The sequence below is a fragment of the Ochotona princeps genome, chromosome 9, assembly GCF_030435755.1.
Source record: "Ochotona princeps isolate mOchPri1 chromosome 9, mOchPri1.hap1, whole genome shotgun sequence".
NCBI classification, from domain to species: domain Eukaryota; kingdom Metazoa; phylum Chordata; class Mammalia; order Lagomorpha; family Ochotonidae; genus Ochotona; species Ochotona princeps.
This window is the reverse complement of record NC_080840.1, coordinates 64,288,931-64,304,079: the sequence shown is the minus strand read 5'-3', so window position 1 is coordinate 64,304,079 and position 15,149 is coordinate 64,288,931. Positions and strand designations below refer to the sequence as shown.

Genomic DNA, 15,149 nt, shown 5'->3' with positions numbered 1-15,149 from the left:
TATCACCATTGCTTTTTCTGTCTTTTCCCAAGGAAGTCCAAGAACTCTTGGTTCCTCTATTAGCTCTAGCTGTTCTAACTAAAGACCATGCACTGGGTGCCTCCAATGACTAAAATGTATTTTCTCATGGTTTTAAAGGGTAGAATTCCAAGGTAAAGTGTAGGCCGATTCCGTTTTCTCGTGACGTGAAGGCTGGCCTGGTTTGTGTGGGACCGCCTTCTCAGTGTGGGCACACTGAGGAGAGGGAGGGAGGGGGACAGGTGGCATGTATGGGCCTGCCCTCTAACCTGTCTCAGGGCTCCACCCTAAGGCATTATCGAACTTCACTTTCTTTTCTAAAGGCTCTGAGTATAGGCAGCCCAAAGGTTAATGTGCTGACCTCTGACCTGGGGGTGGGTGCGTTGGGGTGGAGTTCCCAAGCACTTCTTCCATAACAGCCCCTAGCAAGCAGGGCCTCTTCAGCCTGCTGTTCAAGGGCACTTGCAGGAGGCTCAGGCTTGTGGCAAAGGACCTCCAAAGGCAATGTGGCAGTGCTTCACTGTAAGGTGCTTAGCTGGTTTGGTTATTTTTTTTTAAAGATTTATTTATTTTATTACAAAGTCAGATATACAGAGAGGAGAGAGAGAGGAAGATCTTCCATCCGATGATTCACTCCCCAAGTGAGCCGCAACTGGTTTGGTTGTTTTTTAAAACCTGCAGAAGGGTTCAGTAGACTGTGAAAAACTAACCAGCAGTCTTTTCTGTTTCATTTGAAAAGTGTAGAACTCAAAACCAGAACAGTGTGCAGCCAGCACAGCTATGAAAGGGATGGCTGTAAGTGCTGCCTCTGCCAGTGATAGACAGTGAGCCCTAGCCAGCCCTGTGGTCTTCCCAAGCAATGCCCTCTTCCTTGGCACCACCTCGGTGGAGCTGTGCTGTTTGCACCATGCCTGGCATGTGGCTAACGTAGGGAGAACCTACTGTTCTTGCTAACTTGGACATAATCTCCCCCATTGTTGGGCATCAGTAACTACTACTTCTTTAGAGTTCAATTTTTTTCTTTTTTATTTGACAGGCACAAAGAAAAAGAGACATTCGCTCTCTCCTCAAATGCCTGCACAGCCAGTGAAACCAAAACTGGGAGTCTAGAACTCAGTACAGGTCTGCCACGTAGGTGGCAGGAACCTGGTTGCTGGAGCCTTGTCCTGCTGCCACCCAGGGGCCTCATGATCAGAAAGCTGGAATCAAACTGTCTCCAATATGAGACAAAGACTTAAAGCTGGGCTAAATATCCATCTCTAGCCACAATTTTTTGACTTTAAAGGTCTGTAAACATGTAATCAATAGACAAATTATGGACATATACCCCAATAGTTTTCTTTATTTAAAATAATACCAGGGACTAGTGCTGTGGCAGTGCAAGTTAAGCTACCACCTGCAATGCTGGCATCCCATATAGGTGCCAGTTCAAGTCTTGGCTGCCCCACTTCTGATCGATCTCCGTGCTAATGTGTTTGGGAAAGCAAAAGATGGACTAGGAACTTGGTCTCCTGCATCCACATGGGAGGCCCAGATGAAGCTCCTGGCTACTGGCTTCAGCCTCACCCTGACCAGGTCTTTGTAGCCATTTGCAGAGTGAACCAGCCAGATGAAAGACTTTCTCTCTCTCTATCTCTCTCTCTCCCCCCCCCCCCCATTTCTGCCTCCCCCTCTATAACTCTGCCTTTCAAATAAATACATAAATATTTTAAATAAATAAAATCTATCACACAATACTATCCAAATATATTATACTCCTATAGTTATACCGCTCATGCTTCAAAGTAGCTAAGAAATAAAGCAACTGAAGATGGAAGTGTGGAGACCTGGGAAGAGAGAGCCACCTGAGGCTTTGTAGGGCTCTTAGAACAGAAGATATTTCCATCATTTTTGTGGCAAGATTGAAGAGTAGAAAGAGCAAGGCTTGGACCTCATTCAGAAGTGAGTTCCAAGACCAGCTAGTGTCAGAAAGCCATGTTTAAATCCTGGGGCTGCCATTTGTTACATGGCATCAACAACTTGCTTAACTTCTGCTTGTGCCCATGTAGCATGGAATGACTTATCATGGGGGTCACTGTGAGATAGATTAACTTAGCTAATATACAGAACGTGCAAGCTCTTGATATATTACTACTGCTGTTTTCACCTCTGGGAGGCTGCGCAAGTCACAAGCCTCTTACATGCATTTCTTTGTCTCCAAGATGCAATTAATATCCTGTATTTTGCAGGTTTACCATGAGAGGTAAAGAGATAATAGTCTATTTGTCTTTCACATTTGCAAACTCCGAATAAATATTCATTCTCTACCTGAGTCACTCTTGGCTTCCCCACCCTTATTGCCAACTAAATAAGCTGTGATACATTGTGGAATGTCCGTACTCATCTTGTGCTCAGTGGCCGTCCTGACTTACATTCCTATCAGCAGTGTGAGTTTTCTTTGTCCACATCCTCACCAATGTTACTTTGTTATTGTTATTGTTATTGTTATTGTTATTGTTATTATTATTATTGCCTTTCTAATGGGTGAGTTGATCTCTATGTGGTCTTAATTTATATTGCTGCTATAGCCTTGATGGGAAACATGTTTTCTTACATTTGTTGGCCACTGTATGTTTTCTTTTTGAGAAATGTCTACTCAAATTGTTTTCCCAGTTTTTTTCAAAAGAATATTTGTGTTTTTCTGCTGTCAGGACACCTGAATTCTTTGTGTGTTCTGGATATCAATAGCACAGTAGGGTAACTGATCTGTAACAATCATAATATTTCAAAATACTACAGGAGTCAGAGGTGCCCAGCACATGGAAATGCTGTTGATACTGCTTGCCTCAGTACACATTGTGTACAGGTGCCCCATAAACACGTATAAATATTCTGTCCATAAAACATTGCACTTAACCAGAAGCTAAGGGGGCCCTACGTGATGGCCTAGTAGCTAAAGTCCTCTCCTTGAATGCGGCAGGATCCCATATGGGCACCAGTTCTAATCCTGGCAGCCCTGTGTCCCACCCAGTTCCTTACTTGTAGCCTGGGAAAGCAGTCGAGGATGACCCAAAGCTTTGGGACCCTACACCCACATGCGAGAACCAGAAGAGGTTCCAAGCTTCTGGCTTCAGATCAGCTCAGCTCTGGCCATTGCGGTCACTTGGGGAGTGAATCATCGGATGGAAGATTTTCCTCTCTGTATATCTGACTTCGCAATAAAAGTAATAATAAATAAATCCTTTTTTAAAAAAATAAAAATTTTTAAAGATTTATTTTCTTTACAAAGTCAGATATACAGAGAGGAGGAGAAAGAGAGGAAGATCTTCCATCCGATGATTCAATCCCCAAGTAAGCGCAATGGCTAGAGCTGTGCCGATCCGGAGCCAGGAGCCAGGAACTTCTTCCGGGTCTCCTACATGGGTACAGGGTCCCAAGGCTTCAGGCCGTTCTTGACTGCCTTCCCAGGCCACAAGCAGGGAGCTGAATGGGAAGTGGAGCTGCCGGGATTAGAACCGGCACCCATATGGGATCCCGCTGCTAGGCCACGGCACCGGGCCCAATAAATAAAATTAAAAAAAAAAAAAAAAAGCAGCAGCAGCCAAGGGCCTGGCATGATAGCCTAGTGGCTAAATCCTCACCTTGCAATCACCAGTATCCCATATGGGCTCCAGTTCATGTCCTGGCTGCTCTACTTCCTCTCCAGCTCCCTACTTGTGGCCTAGGAACACAGGGGATGGCTCAAAGCCTTAGGATTCTGCACCTGTGTGGGAGAAAGAAGCTCCTGACTTGGAATTGGCTTAGTTCTGGCAATTGCAGCCACTTGGGGAGTGAATCAACAGACAGAAGATCTTTCTGTCTCTCTTTCTCTTTGTAAATATGACTTTCCAATAATAAATCTAAAAAAAGCTAACAGTTGTCTCACTATAAAAATCTCAAGGGAAATGGACAAGTCTCCCATAGGATCTAGCCATGTAATGAGTATGGGATGTGGGTCTCATCTGTCATGCAGTGCTGTACCCAGCAGAAAGCCAGGTCTGTTCTGGAATGGGAAACAGGCTACACACATGTGCATATCCTGAACTCTGTAGCTAGAATCAAGACTATTGAGATCCATTGCTGCAGTAGGCACCTATTCCTCAAAGAGCATTCATGAAACTTTCAGAAGGCAGCCTCTGTATTCGGCATCCGAACCTGGACTCTTTTGTGGACCCATCTCAGTGCCTCTGAGGATCCATCTTCATCTTCCTGGTCCCCACATCCTATCAATTGCAGATCTTGGCTGAACCTTTGACAGGCAGGATTCTAACCTTTCCCATTCACGCTGTATCCCCTCTAGCCCCTGAAACACAGCAAATCCCTCCTCAAATCATCTTTAGGCTCCTCGTCCAGCTCTCCTGTCCATTCCCCAAGTGCCAAAGTGGTGTTTTCTTTGCGAAATACAGTTACACAGAGTAAAGGAGAAATAAATCTTCTGTCTTCTGGTTCACTCTTCTTAGAATAACACTTCACGGGCCCAGCGGCGTGGCCTAGCGGCTAAAGTCCTCGCCTTGAACGCCCTGGGATCCCATATGGGCGCCGGTTCTTATCCCGGCAGCTCCACTTCCCATCCAGCTCCCTGCTTGTGGCCTGGGAAAGCAGTTGAGGACGGCCCAATGCTTTGGGACCCTGCAACCGTGTGGGAGACCCGGAAGAGGTTCCTGGTTCCCGGCATCGGATCAGCGCGCACTGGCCTGTTGCGGCTCACTTGGGGAGTGAAACATCGGATGGAAGATCTTCCTCTCTGTCTCTCCTCCTCTCTGTATATCCGGCTTTCCAATAATAATAAAATCTTAAAAAAAAAAAAAAAAAAAAAAAAGAATAACACTTAACCTCTAATTGCAGTAGAAGCAGGAGCCTGATCTGCCATGTCCTCTTCTCCCACCTGCCTAACCTCCAGGCACTCTCCAGCCCCTCTAGGACACTGCACATGTGAAGCTCTCTGGCATGGCTCTCCCCTTCTTTGAGTGCCCAGTAGATAAAAAATATTCTTCTCAGGGGGCCTTCTCCTATCCTCCTAAATAAGCAGCTAACACATGTTTTCCCTCTTGGTGATACTTCAGCCTGTTATGCTCTCCGGTTTCCTTTACATCACTAAAATAATCTTGCTTTTTCATTTCTGCTCTGTTCCTGCTGGAATAGAAGAGCAGAGACTGTGCTTTGTTCATTGTAGCTACAGAATCAAGTGCTGAAGAGGCGCCAGGCGCTGCTCTAAATATTTGCTGAATCAAAAATTCTGACAGTCTCGCACCAGCTCATGCCAAAGGGCTTGTAATATCTCTTCAAAATCTAGATTCTTCCGCACAATCCCTGGCTGATCATATAGTAGTTTCATTCATGGCAACTGAGCTCTAGATCTCCAACTATACGAGGCAGTGTTCTTAGAATTCTGCAAGGTCTGTGGCAATTTCTACGTTTTTACATTTGGTGTCCTGACCATTTGAAACAATTGTTATTAGCATACACTAGATCATTCCCTGTGGGTCAGGATGTGATGTGTTTATCTAGTTTGCAATTGTGCATCGTGTACTAAACCAAGTGGGGGATGTTCTGCTTTTGCAAGAACCTACATGTTCATGCACCAAAGCTTTCATTTCTAAAAATTTATGTATGTAACTCACTTCTTTTGGCCTCCCATCCACCTAAAATTACCAAAAAAAAAAAAATCCACAGGAATTCATACTAATGACTACAGTAGTGTAGAGTGTTAGCTTTTTATCTACCTGTATAATTAAAAAAAAAAAAACTTAAGGTCTGGAAAACATACTGTTGTACCTTCTTTGACCTTGAAAATAAAAGTCCTAGTACCTGTACTGAGAAAAGTGAGCCCCAAATGTATGCCTTAAAAATGCTCCCATAACTGAAAAATGTTCCCTTGACTGACACTGGCAGTGGGAGTCTTTGACCACATTAGCTTCTAAGGAATTCACTTTTGAAGTTTATTGTTTCTTCCTTTATATATGCCAATACTGTCCACTTGGTACATCATTTCCCTTTGCTGTAAGAAGTAGGTTTTTCCATCTGGGAATCACAGGGACTGGGAAGATATTTATTACGGTAAGAATAGGTGACTTGAAGGGATTTTCTAAGGACGATCGAAGGCACTAAGATCACCATTGAGAGGCATAGAAGGGAGTTAACCACGCACTCTGATATTAGAGAGCTCGGCCAGAACATATTACGTGACTTGGGCAAGTCACTTTGCCTCCCTGTGTCTTGGCTTCCATATCTCTACCATGGGAATAATAGCAATAGTATCCTGTATAAAGATTATAAAAAGTAAAGCTGTTGCCAGTGTACCTGGCACATGGTAAGTACCCAGGAAGCACCACGTGGCTGGCACCCGGTCTGTCATGGAGGATGTCTTCCACTAGAATCCATGTATATAAAGGCTATGTGTGGTCTAAGAGAGCAAATACAAGTCCCAGGTACATGTTGTATAACTGTCATTGAGTACCTGTGTAATCACAGATAAATATCTTAACCTCTCAAGGTATTTTTCATCTTCAAAAAGACGACTATGAGGCTTGTCATACTTGATAGGGTGCATGAGAATTAAATAGATGGGAATGTATTTTAAGGTTTAAATTTTATTCAAATACATCATTATGTGCAACTTGGCATGCATCGGTTTGATGCCAGAGATTTTATCAGATGTGAATTGTTGAATCTTTTCAGTGTGAGGATGCCTTTTAGAATCTGTCATCCCCCCCATCCGTCCTAACACATTGTCTCCAGGAAGTATTTTATCTCTGTCTAGTTTCCCAGGATCACTGGAACAAAGGCTAACTAAATGTGCAGAATGCAGAATTTGGCCCATCAACTTGGTTTCTCATGTGTTTTTCCAGGTGTCACCAACACATCCTCATCCAGTGGGCACGGGAGAGCAAAGACAGCATGCCCACACAGTGCTGTCCTCTCCACCCAGAGGTACAGTCAGCCTAAGGTAGGACTGCTGGAAGTGTCACAAACCTAACTGCCAGGGACTTCACCGGAGGGTGGCAAAGAGAAATCAGATATGACCATCTGTAAAGTCCCTCCACAATCAACAAAACATCCTACTACATTTTCTTCTAATCCCATGGCTTTCCCCACCCATTAACTATTAATGAAGCTCTTATTTGAAGAGGGTGGGTAAACAGTGATTTTTCTTACAGAATAGATAATGATGATTGACTCAACAGGAACCGTGTTGCACTATATTAAATGAGCCACCAAAACACACTGTTTAGTGCAGATCAAGGAAGACCTGCCACCCTGGAGTTCACGAGTTAGAAACAAAGATTTGACAAGTGGGACAGCCCTTTTGACAATATGCATTTTAATACTTGAGTTGTAGAGGGCATAGTGATACAGCAGTTACATCATCACTTGGGATTCCAGTGTTCCATAGTACAGCACCTAGCTCATTCAAATCTGGGTTTCTCCACTTGTCATCCAGGTTCCTGCTGACACAGTCTTGGTAAGCAGCAGGGGGATAGCTCAGGTGGTTGAGTTACTGCCACCCATGTAAAAGACTGGCTGGAGTTTGCAGTTCCTGACCTTCAGCTAACTCAAGGCTGGTTGTTACAGGTATTTGGAAGATGGACATTCCATCTCTGTCATTCTGTCTTAAGTAAATACATAAGCCTTAAAAATAAAACCTGAAAGAACAGTGTTGTTCTCTACGGGCACTTCTTGTGTTCATTAGTTTAATTCAGTTTTGTGAAGATGGCCAAATGGACCTGCCCACAGATGGACAGATGGAAGCTTATGGATTACAATAGCAAATTAGAACAGCTAAGTATAGTGGCTGTGAAAACTTTCAGCATCTACAAAGGGATTTCAAAAAGTTCCTGGAAAATGGAATTAAAGAGTAAGTTATTTTGGTGCCCCCCAAAAAATGCTTCGAGTGGTGGGCATTTGGCCTAGGAGTTAGGATACCCAGGTCCCATTACCAGAGTACTTGATTCCAGCTTCCTCCTAGTATGGACTCTAGGAAAGTAGTGATCATTCGAGGTACTGAGTTCCTGCCACTATGAGAGAGACCTGGATTAAGGTCCTGCTTTCTGGTATTGGCCCTGGCTCAGCCCTAACCATTGCAGGCATCTGGGGAGTGAAACAACAGAGGGGATATCTCTTTTCTCCTTTCCTCGCCTCTCCTTTTATCTTTTCTCTGCCTCTCAAATAATAAACCTTTCAAATCATATAATCTTTTCATTATATGCATTTCCATCAGCAAAGACAACTCATAAATACAGTTTCAGAAATGGCTGCATCAAAATAAACTCACTTGTTAGGCCTATGTCCACGAACTTTTTGAAATCCCTTCATACTTCCCAACTTGTTTCTCTCATCCTTTCAAGGAACTCAGAACTCTAAGAAGGGGTCCTGGAGTTCTCCCCTGAAGTCTTCCTTGTTTGTCTTGCAGGAAGCCCAGGGGCGAGGGCAAGAAGTGCCGGAAGGTGTATGGGATGGAGAATCGAGACATGTGGTGTACCGCCTGCCGCTGGAAGAAGGCCTGCCAGCGGTTCATCGACTGAGACAAGCAGGGGGCCCGGCGCCCAGAGCCACTGCTGACCTCGCCTCCTGCTGCAAGTGCTGGAGAAAGCTTTTTTCTTCAGAACAAAACACAATCCTGGAGCCCAGGGGAAGCACTTCCAGGAACTTGGTGGAATTAGAGCAAAAAAAGCAAGAAAACCATCACCCTCACTGCTCTTACTGAGAATCCAAACCAGAGCAGCTAAAACTCTTTGTTTTCTGCAAAAGACAAGTCAACTTTGTGCTGTCTATCTAGGTCATATCTTATATAAACTTTTGTCGTAATTGTGCTAACAAAGCCCATTTTACCTAGAAGGAAGCAGGTTTTTTATAAGATTTCTGCATTACGCCATTTCCAAGATGTTTTTGTCACTTAAGAAAGAATCCATAAGGTACATGTGATTCAGTAGCCCTTGTACAAAGAATGATGGCTACTTAGTAGTTTTTTTCCCTGTTTTCCACTCTGACTTCTGGCAGCAGTACACATCATGATGTGTTGCAACCAAGTGCAACACTCCAGGTATCTTTTCTATGACTTTTTCCATGTTTTCTTTTTAAGAATGGCCCCCAGACTAAACCCAGAAACGCCGTTAGCCTGGAAGGCCCCTGAGAGCATAAACTCTCAGAGCAATCAGCAATGGAAATGACAAGCAGACCCTGAGCAGAATTCAGGAAAATCCAGCTGCCACTGTTGGGACACAGCTCTTCAAAATCCTTGGATGTGGAAGAAGCTCTTCCCCAAGATGCAGCACAGCTCATCCTCTGCCTGCCTTGACTCAGTCAGGAACTGGCCCCTGTGGCCGTCTGGGAAAGCTCCGGTTGCTTCCCTGCGTGATGGGATAGAAACTGCATCTTGAATCTGGTTGTTACTGCCTGTCCATCATGATTGTGATCATGCTAATGGGTCATAGTATGTCCCTCAAAACTCCACCACTGACTGATTCCAGAAAAGGTAGAAAATTCCAGACTACCGTAGCAGGTTTGTTTAGACAAAAGAGCACAGCCGACATGCCCCCATCCGATCTGAAAATCGTTTGGTCTACAAACCAACCTCTGTCTTGAGTGCACTTTTTTAATGGGTTTTATGCTTTAGCATGTCGGGGAGATGGGTTAGAGAATAATATCAACATTTTATGGGTAAATGGGAGGTCCAAGCCTTTATTTTTCTTACACAATCTTGGAGCTATTTGTCTAGCATTTGCTCAGTAGGGAACACACAGAACACCCAAAGGAAAATGCGCGGTATAGGAATATTGGCAGATAGTAGGGCAGGGGCTTGCATTAGGCTCCATATCTTGAGTTTCCTAAACCTGCTTGATGCTTGCTTGCTTGCTTGCTTGCTAGTTGGTTGGTTGGTTGGTTTGGGAGAAAGACTGAGTCAGCAAGCCCCACCAATGAGTGCATTCTGTGTCTACCCTATTCTGGAATGCCCTGCTAAAGAGTTATTTTCCTATACCTATGCAAAAACATAAGAGCACCTTATTGGAGGCACTGTGTCAAAGCGGGAGATGAAGGGCCGGCCACAGGAATGTTTAATTGCACAGGGGAAAGTTTAATATATGTCTAGAGTGTGTATATATGCTTTTTTAAAGAATACAGAGAAGTCATCAAGAAATAATGGATATCATTTCAGATATAGATAGATAGATATATAAGCAAGAGAAATAAGAGGAACTTTGACAACAGCCACAATGTGCACTCGTATTTTGACAACTTGATTATTAAACCCTCTTGTGACTTTATAAAAGTATTCCTTGGAAGAGATCCTGGTTCTTTGCTTCAGGAGGGAGGGAACTTTATTTCAAGAGAAAAGAAAAAAAGACCTAATTTCTCACCCACACCAGCCAGAGCCCTCAAGACCAGCCAGGAAGGAGTATTTTTTTTTTTTTCAAAAGCAAAAATGTTTTTTGCTTCCTCTCTCCAAGCATGTCCTTTCTGCTCCTGGGGTCCTATTGCTGCACCTGCAGTCCCACTGCTGCACCATGACAGCTAGACCTGGCCTAGGATGTAGAGAAGCCCAACCTGTTCAGCCAGCCAAGCAAGTTCACTGTCTACTTACACGATGGTAGTGGAGCCTAGAGGTTTCTGATCTTTGATCTTTGGATGAAGTCACCAATCAGCAAAGATTAAAATGATGAGGGAATACACTTGTCTCCTTTCCAGCACTTTGGAATGCGAGGAGGGAGAGAACTTTGCCATGGAGCAGGCCTAGCTCAGCACGCTGGCTCCTAACCTGACATTTTGTCGGTACGTGGGTGTAAGCAAGACTGGAGAGCCGAACACAACATCCCTGGAATTTCTTCACCTTTCTAAAAGCTTCTACACACACACTCTTCTGCATCTCTCATCCCAAGCTGGGATCTCTACTGCTCCGGGTACCTTCTTCTCTGGCTTGCAGGTGAAGACACACCCTCACTACCTTCTGGGAAACACCACAGCTGTTCCTGATCTGGAGGCATGGAACAAACTAGGAGAACACCAAGCTCCCCCCCTGGCTGGTCCTGAAGAAAAGTGGTTCTTGTACTCCCAAGCCACTCAGAAGGCAATGAATTGCAATATACACCCACTGATTGTAAAATTTAAATTGTTTTTTAAAGGTATAGTCATCTTTTTGTATTTTGGAACTAAATGAACTGCCAAAGTTGGCCGGACTTGGATTTTATGCCATCTTTCTGGAGGCAAGTTCTTTCTGTCTTCATTTGGCAGGGAGGGCAGGGAGGAGTGGCAAGAGGGCATGTACAACATGCCAGCTATAGTGGAGCCCTGTGGATCTGGACAAGAGGAGTGGGGAGGCCACACATTCGGGGGCCCCAAGCAGTTCTGCATAAGGTTCCTGTGGGCTTCTGGCAATGTTCTTGCCACCCCTTCCTCTTCAGAGCAATCTTGCCTCTCCTTCTGTAGAAGGTGTTTTCTGGTAACTGGACAGGGCATCCCCAGGGAGCTACAAAGCAGCACATGGTGTTCATCAGCAAATTTTCGGCCTCAGTCCTTGGAGACTACCTGCTCACTTGGTTTGTAAGAGGTGGCATGACATGGCAAAAAGAATACTCGGGTAGCATTTTGCATGCGGGCAGCTCTGCCAAGGTCTGAGGACACCTGGCTGCTGTCCCTCCTATGGGGGTCAGGTGTCCAGTACCTTTCCCTGAGCACCTCCCAGAAAGTGGCACACAGGCCAACCGGAAATTTCAGCTCTTAAAGTGACCCTCCCAGGAGCAAGCTGCCTGATGCAGAAAGAGACGAAGAAAGTGCTGCCTTTGGGGAAGCAGCTCTGGCCAGCGAATCAGGGGCGCCGCACACATCTCCAGCAGGCAGGGACTCGTCTCCCTTGCTTACTGGAAGGTTCCCTCCCTTGGTTGACTACAGCTAGTGTCAGGTAGAGAGTGGTGGTTTCTGAGCAGGACTGTGCCATTCAGCTGACAGTGGCTCCACACACCACCAGATGCCCTTGACTGTAGTCGCTTGCCCTGTCGTCATCACCTGGTGGAGGCACAGTCAGCAGAGAATGGTACACCTGACAGCTCAGGAGCTTCCCCAAAACTTGGGAAGGGCATGACCACCAGATTTCTGAAACTGACATGTCCCCCAGTTAAATGGTAGCGTTGGCCAAGCCACAGCCTGCTGTCTCAGCTAGCATGCTCTACCCCACAAAGCAGCCCTGGGTTCTGCATCCGCTGGCACTGTGGGCATCCGTCTCCTCCCTCATTAGACTCCACGGGAGAACCCATGTGCAACATTCGGAGAAAATGTGGCAAGTCATCCACAGAGGAGAGGACACTGGAGAACGGTAGCAAAATATTGTAAATAATTTTCCATTTCCTCAGGGAAAAACATGTGAAAAACAGGCCCAGAGAATCCGAAGACAATGGGGAATTGTATTCATTCAGTGGGTCTGTCTGTCACAACAGCGTTTTTTCAGCTAAACATGGGATCAGTTCAAGGCGGACGGATGCGTGTGTGGCAGTGCTGGCTCATGCAGGGAATGGGGGCCTGTGGATGACCTGCAGTGCGCCGCTGGCAGCTGGTGCCTGGTGGGTACTCACAGACCCCAGGAAGGCTTTTGCTGAATGTAATTGTAATCCGAAGCCTTGCTCTTCCTTTTCACCACCACCTGGTTGGCTAATGTCGATTGGCTCCAAGGAGGCTTCTGTGGGCATCAGAAAGCCAGCAACAGTGTGCATTTTTGCTCGATGTTAAGGAGCAAACTTGTATGGACTATTTTGGACAAGGTGCTGCTTTAATTCTCACAGGCCTGTAGACGTTCCATCAACCACATCAGTTATAGCATTGACCTGTGTGAACCAGGGAAGAAATTTTGCATGCAAATGAATGGAAACATAGCCAGGTTCATGAATATGAATGAGAATGTGGAGCATTTCAGAGAAAGCGCTGAGCATGCGGGTCAGCTGGAGATTCTCTCTCTCAAGAAAGTGACCCTACCAGTGGCACAGACTGCTTGCTCCTCCTCCCTTGGGGGAACCCTCCATATGGGAACTCATTTATTGTGGCTCTTTGCATTGTAATTAGCCAAACCTGAAGTCAGTAACTGAAATGATATTAGCGCTTTTAGGTACCAACTGAGTAATGCACACCGATAGAGCAAAAAAAAAAAAAAGTATAAAATGTATTTAAAACCAAGTGGTTTGCTTATCATGACTGACTTTGAAAAAGCCCATGTCCAATGCTACATATGCTTTAAAAGGTGTATCCCTCAGAGTACGAGGAATCAAAATGGAAATTTTGATTTCTGGTCCTGTTTTGTAAATAGAACCTGTTTTTTGAAGACAATCTCCTGTTTTATAACTTTTGTTGAGGGTCTGAGAATCACAATTGTAACGTGCAGTGGCAAAATATAATCTTAAATACAGTGATAACTATAGCCTGATTTTCCAAATACAGTAAGAGATGTACTGCAAGACTTCTGCAGGTCCACGAAGTATGCCACTTTTATAATAAGCATTAGTACTCAACTTCAAGAGAACTGGAAATATTTTACAAGATGCAGTGTTTTGTAATCACAAAGAACATGAACATTTTGTGGGAAATGACTTTGGTTTTTTACATTGTAGCTTATTTTTTAAAGTAACAGTATTTTACCAGACAGGAAGTGTTAGTATTTCAAGCAATTCCTGCTCACCAAACCAAGGGCTATGCCTCTTTTAAGCAAGTGTTTTGATGTCTCTTTCAATTAACCCTTTACTCCAAGGGCAGAAAGTGCAGATCTGATAGAATGGTTATTATAAGAGATTCTACGCCTTTTCTTGTTACCAGGGTGTGTTTTCGAAGTAGTAAGCCATGCGAGAAATGGGCTTATAAATTGTTTAGTGTAAAACGATGCATTCTGTCACGAAGATACATTTACCACTTGACCTATCAGAACCACAAGCCCACGTTTAACTAGCAAATGTGTCATTCGGTGGAGATTTCTAGGATCATAGTACATGGCTCCAGAGAGGAATTTTGGGGTGACTGGTGATGTTTAAAAAAACGTTGTCCTCAGCACATGCCAGGCGACTTTGACTTTTTGTAGGAACAAGCACTTGGTTGTTTGACCAGTGAAGAACTCAGGCATACAAGGTTGTACTCAGAAAGTGACTGTGCTCCCCGAGTCGGAAATAAGCAGGGGAGCCGAGGAAAGCTTCTTCACTGTACAAATAATCCATTTCATAATGCCAGTTCTCAAGCCTGTTTGTTCATTGTGGAAACAGGAGAGCACTTTTTCTTGAGCAGTAATCCCAAAACTGGCTTAATCAGCCAAGTTCACTAATAACAGGAGAAAAGCTGAAATGGAATGGCTTTACCCCCGACAGGTGTATGAGGTGGCCAGAGGGTCACACGGACCTTCGTTCCTAAAGGCTGAGAGTGCACCCAGAAAAAGCAGATGTGCGTGGAGTTAGGGACCACGCTGCCCAGCCTCCATGGCCAGTCCAGGAGAAGAGGCAGCCTGTGAAGCTGCTGCTTCCTTGCCTTGGAGTATCTCCATTCTCAGAATTAGCATCCACAAGAAGTGCTGATTACTGCATGATTTGGAACCAAGTGAGTCTGGTTTGACCTTTAAATAAAAGTTTCCTAATGATGTCAGGCAAAGGTCACCTTTTATATGCCTTAAAAGAGCCAGGCACGTTCTGCAAACGATGGATGCAGTTCAGACAAGAGAGTGATGAGGATCGTGAGCCAGAGAGCACACCCCTCCTTGGAAGGGGAACCCACACTTAGTTCTAGACAATCAGAACCAGGCAGAAGTCAGGCCCTGGGCTGCCAGATCTTCTGACTTGGAACCATGACCTCCCCAAGCGTGGAAGTATTGCCAACTAGTTCCGATTCTTGGCCAACACTGTGCAGACCAAAGAGAAGCTGTCTGTGGGTAGACACAGCCTTTGAAGACCAGTTTCAGCTGCAGGGAGAGTAGAGCTCACATTCCGTACCATCAAGCCACGTTTCCCCATCAGCCCCACAGACACATGTGGGCTCTCTCTTGGCCACAAAAGTCAGTCATGTCCCCAGGAAACATTCTCACAGAAGACTTGAATATAGGAACGGAATACACTAGCCTCACCTCTTATCACATATTCCAAGCCGTGGTCCAGCAGGAGAGC

The 15,149-nt window shown here is 44.9% G+C and overlaps 1 protein-coding gene across 1 annotated transcript in view; it reads left to right on the top strand.

Moving 5' to 3' along the window:
• Window positions 1-10,318, top strand: part of ZNF704 (zinc finger protein 704) — a 233,648-nt gene extending 223,330 nt beyond the window's left edge. Inside the window, exons 8-9 of the mRNA XM_004588074.2 lie at window positions 6,885-6,982; window positions 8,447-10,318. Coding sequence (XP_004588131.2) covers window positions 6,885-6,982; window positions 8,447-8,558 — 210 coding nt within the window. The 3' untranslated portion in view covers window positions 8,559-10,318. The remainder of the gene's footprint in view (window positions 1-6,884; window positions 6,983-8,446) is intronic.
• Window positions 10,319-15,149: the final 4,831 nt, after the last annotated feature.